The sequence below is a fragment of the Phoenix dactylifera genome, unplaced genomic scaffold, assembly GCF_009389715.1.
Source record: "Phoenix dactylifera cultivar Barhee BC4 unplaced genomic scaffold, palm_55x_up_171113_PBpolish2nd_filt_p 000207F, whole genome shotgun sequence".
Taxonomy (NCBI): Eukaryota; Viridiplantae; Streptophyta; class Magnoliopsida; order Arecales; family Arecaceae; genus Phoenix; species Phoenix dactylifera.
In genome coordinates, this window is record NW_024067723.1 from 232,500 (window position 1) to 236,597 (window position 4,098).

At 39.4% G+C, this 4,098-nt stretch overlaps 1 protein-coding gene across 1 annotated transcript; it reads left to right on the plus strand.

Annotated features, from left to right (window-relative positions):
* The first annotated feature begins 222 nt into the window (after positions 1-222).
* On the plus strand, positions 223-1,429 carry LOC103719053 (cytochrome c1-like). Its single transcript, XM_008808119.2, has 2 exons — positions 223-498; positions 864-1,429. Exons 1-2 carry the CDS (start codon positions 484-486, stop codon positions 1,281-1,283), a joined length of 435 nt encoding a protein of 144 aa, XP_008806341.2. The 5' UTR covers positions 223-483; the 3' UTR covers positions 1,284-1,429.
* The last annotated feature ends 2,669 nt before the right edge of the window (positions 1,430-4,098 follow it).

The window sequence follows — 4,098 nt, forward strand, 5'->3', positions numbered from 1 at the left end:
ATCAAAAAGAGGCCTAGCTGAAGAAAAAGTTGGCAGCCCAAGGACCCTAGAACGTGCATGGGAAATCAATAGGTCGCCTTTAAACCCTACTGCACGAAGCACAACACACCCCCAACCCACAAGGGGTAATAACTTATGGGCAGAAGGAAGGTGCATGAACTGTAATGGTGGCGTCCACTGATTTGGCCTTTACAACATCATCCTTCCCCACCTAGACTCTCCTTGTGCATTCCTTGGCAGGATGGCCTTTGTCTCTTGATTCCAGCGTCACGAGATGTGACCCAGTTTCGAGATTCTTCATCAATCAATACATACAGCCAACCACTGTTCTCTTCTTTTCTCCCCAGCTAAGCCCTCCAAACCTCTCTATAAATAGCCCCCATCCCGCAACCCTTCCTTCACACCACCACCTTTTGGCTTCTTAATCTGGTCCAGTGTTGCTCTCTCGATACTAGCTCGCATATTCAATCCCGCTTGATCCCCATGGCCACTGTTGAGGTAGCTCCAGCGTTCTCCATTCTCTTCTTTCTAATAGCGTGCAATAATCTCTTAGGTCCAGCTTTTTGTTAGATGAAACAACTACTTCTAAATATGTCATGCTACAAAAGTTCATTCATGTCAAGCTTTTTCAAAAGTTTTTGATATGTATAATATGCCTTCATATCGCATGCTAGAAAGTCCAGGTAGGTGCTAAAATCAGTTAATATGACCCTTGAGAGTCATACCTAATCCTATATATATATAAGCTCTTGCTATGTTTTTTGATCTATAAAAGAAAAGTTCGTGTATGTTAAGCATCGAAGACAGATCGAAGACAGTTAATCTACTCATGTTCAAATCTAATGATGCATGGCATCCTGTAGGTCCAATCAGCAACCACTGCACTGCCAGATGAGAACGTAGAGAAGCAACCAAACGAGGCCCAGGAAGCACCAAAGGAGGAAGTTGTCACACCCCCGGCAGCAGCAGTCGAGGAGCCAAAGGAGGAGGCAGCGACTGATGCTGCAACCGAAGAAATTCAGGCTCCTGTGGAGGTGAAGGCTGAGGAGGTGGTCGCCGAGGCCGAGCCGGTGGTGGAGGAAGCAGCAGCAGCAGCAGAGAAGACTGAAGAGCCTGCCCAAGAGGCGGCACGTGAGGTTCCCACAGAGGAGCCCGTGGAGACCAAGGCCCCTGAGGAGGCACCTGTGGCTCCTGCCGAGGAGGAGAAGAAGGAAGAATTGGAGGAGAAGCCTGCCGTGGAGGAAGAGAACAAGGAAGCTGCAGCTGAAAAGAGTGAGGCGTAGATATTGTACTATGTATCCGTGTTGATGAACGGCTACAAATTTGGTTGTGACTGTTCCTTAGAATCTGTTTGGATGTAAGGGGCTTGTGGTGTGAGAAGTATGAATAATGAAGCTAGGCCTATGGAGGCCCAACTTAAAACTAGTTCTATGTTGGTACTTGGGACTTTCTTAGGCTCCTCTACGTAGCTGGTGAAGTATGCTTGGATAAAATTCAGCTCGCATGGAAGGAAGGACCAGTGTTCGTATCTGGTATCCACGCTATGTGGGGCCCAGAGTGGATCCAATGGCATCTATGCTTCCTGTTGCATGATTTTTATTACGATTGTTATGTTCTTTTAGGAACTACAATAAGTGAAAGCGTTCCCAAATCTGGGGAAACGGACCATATGAAATCCACGTCTCTCATATAAGAGACATTTCCAACTCTACTGGCTAGCACTCCCAAATTTTGCCACACCCAAACCCAAGTTATAAAGAAATTTCATGAATCATTATACACCCATACACACATCATATATACCCATTCTCGTTGGTTCATGTGATACAAAGCTTGTTCATCTAGGTGGTGGTGCATGGATTGATATTTAAATGACTCTACTCATCAAAAAAATCGGCACACATACATACTCTCTCTCTCTTTCACACACACACACATACACACAATTATATTCTACACCACGTGTACCATATCAGCAGTGCACTGCACCAATCTCATTTCAACATGTGAGCAGAGCAGCTTTTTCTCAAATTTTTTTTCATCGGGAGAGGCCGAGTGCCTGATTCTCCTCTTCCTTGACTAAAGCTAAGATGGCATTAACGCAAGATATGTCGAAATGGGATTGATATAGTATGTATGGTGCAAGGTATAATTCTTCTCTCTCTCTCTATTACATATTGGCGTAATGAAATACAAAAGATAAGATTTTACCGCCATGGAGCGGCTTTTGCTAAAAGATGAGCGAGAAACTAAGTAAGATGCTAGAGAAGCGAAGTGTACGAGATTGCAAATGTAGATTGCTCGCAACTATATATGAATTGAGATGAAAGCTTCATAAAGTCTTTTGTAAAAATTTCAATCTTCCATCTGAGGGACAAACATCGTTATAAGTTGTACAAGTTGCTAAGAAATAGTTCTTTTACGCGAGCAACTAAAAATGTGAAAGTTATTGAAAATCATGCGCACTGCATGCCATTCTCCCATGAGACTTTAGTTGGAAAAACCAAGGCCAAGTCTCTATAATTCTTCTTTTTCTTTTCAAGAGCAGAGTAGTCGTAGAATAGAAATTTAAATGATTGAAGTACTTTTAGATCGTGTATATATATTGCTTATCACTTGGTCCCTTAATCAAGAGATCGTGTGAATGGGATTAGGACCTTTTGATTCTGGGAAAATCCAACACTCCAATCACGGGGAATCAAGAGCTAGCTAATATGAGCTAAAGGTTGACCATCATGATCCTACATGACCACATCTCTAATTAACCATTTTACTTTTTTTATTTTTAATTTTTTTCAATGATCCATGGCGAGCATGAGATTCGAGCCAAAACTACGGGTGCCAAGAACCAATAATTTCACTTAGGTAGTTCTCTCCCTAAAAAGTTTATCCAATCTACTGCTGGTGGAATATATTCTAGTTTTGCTAGCTACAATCCTTTTGGCACAAACTAGACAAGATATTGCTGGATCAAGGCCAGAATGTTTTTTCTTGAATAAACCAAGTTCTCACATATGTATACTTAGATATTTACATGTTGGAATTCAAGTTCTATCATTCTTCTCCTTTATTGTGCTACAATGTTGTCTACTAAAACAAGCATACAAATATCACAAAAAATGTAGGGAACTTTATATACACTAACATGTTGTCAAAAGTTGGTTGTATTAGGGAGCCCGTGGGGATTCCAAATTTTTAGTACAATTACTTGCCCATGTATTAACCCTACTATCCACATCTATTTAAAAAGAAAGAAATGCCTTAATCTTAAAAAAAAAGTCTAAAAGAAATCATAGTTCGACTTAGACCTGTTCATCCCAAGATATAACTGATTTAGATAGGTCCAGGCTTGCCCTGGCAGACTCTTCAGGCTTCGTCCCAGGCTCGAGCCAGATACTTGGGATTCTAGTTGTGCCTCAGGTTTTCCTCTCTTTTACAACGGAGAAAAACCCTAAATAGTAAATATGAGTAGCAACCTCATGAACACAAATCATCAATCCCCAAACCATTGGTTTCTTGATGAATTTTCTCAAATGCTTCATCATAATCACAAAAAATTAGTCAAGAAAGGGCGTTTGGTAGCAAAGATGGATAGCAAAGATGGATGATGCCCTTTATGCCAAGGTAGAGTTGTCGAATTCGAAGTTGTCACAGTTAAGTTTGGAGAGATTTACTGCTATATAGTCGGGTTGGATTGGTTTAAAAATATATTTGAAACTGAATTGATTTAAATTGACTTTTTAAAATTGAAAGTAAAACTAAATTGACTGTATGCAAAAATTACTTGAAACTAATCCAAAAATTTTGGTTAGGTTCAAATCAATTTATCATCGATTTATAATGTTGGTATTCAATAGTTTTGGCTAAGTCTAAATATACAAATTCTATTTTATAAAGACTTGATATTTAATAAACTAGACTAAATAGTTCGAACCAAATCTAAACATAAAAAATTTTATTTTATATAAAAAATATAAAAATAATAAAATATTAAAATTTGAAGATATATATATATATATATACATCGTTTGGGTTCACTTTAAATTGATTTTTAAAAATTTTGAAAACCAAAGGCGAACCATTTCTTGGGTTCAAAGT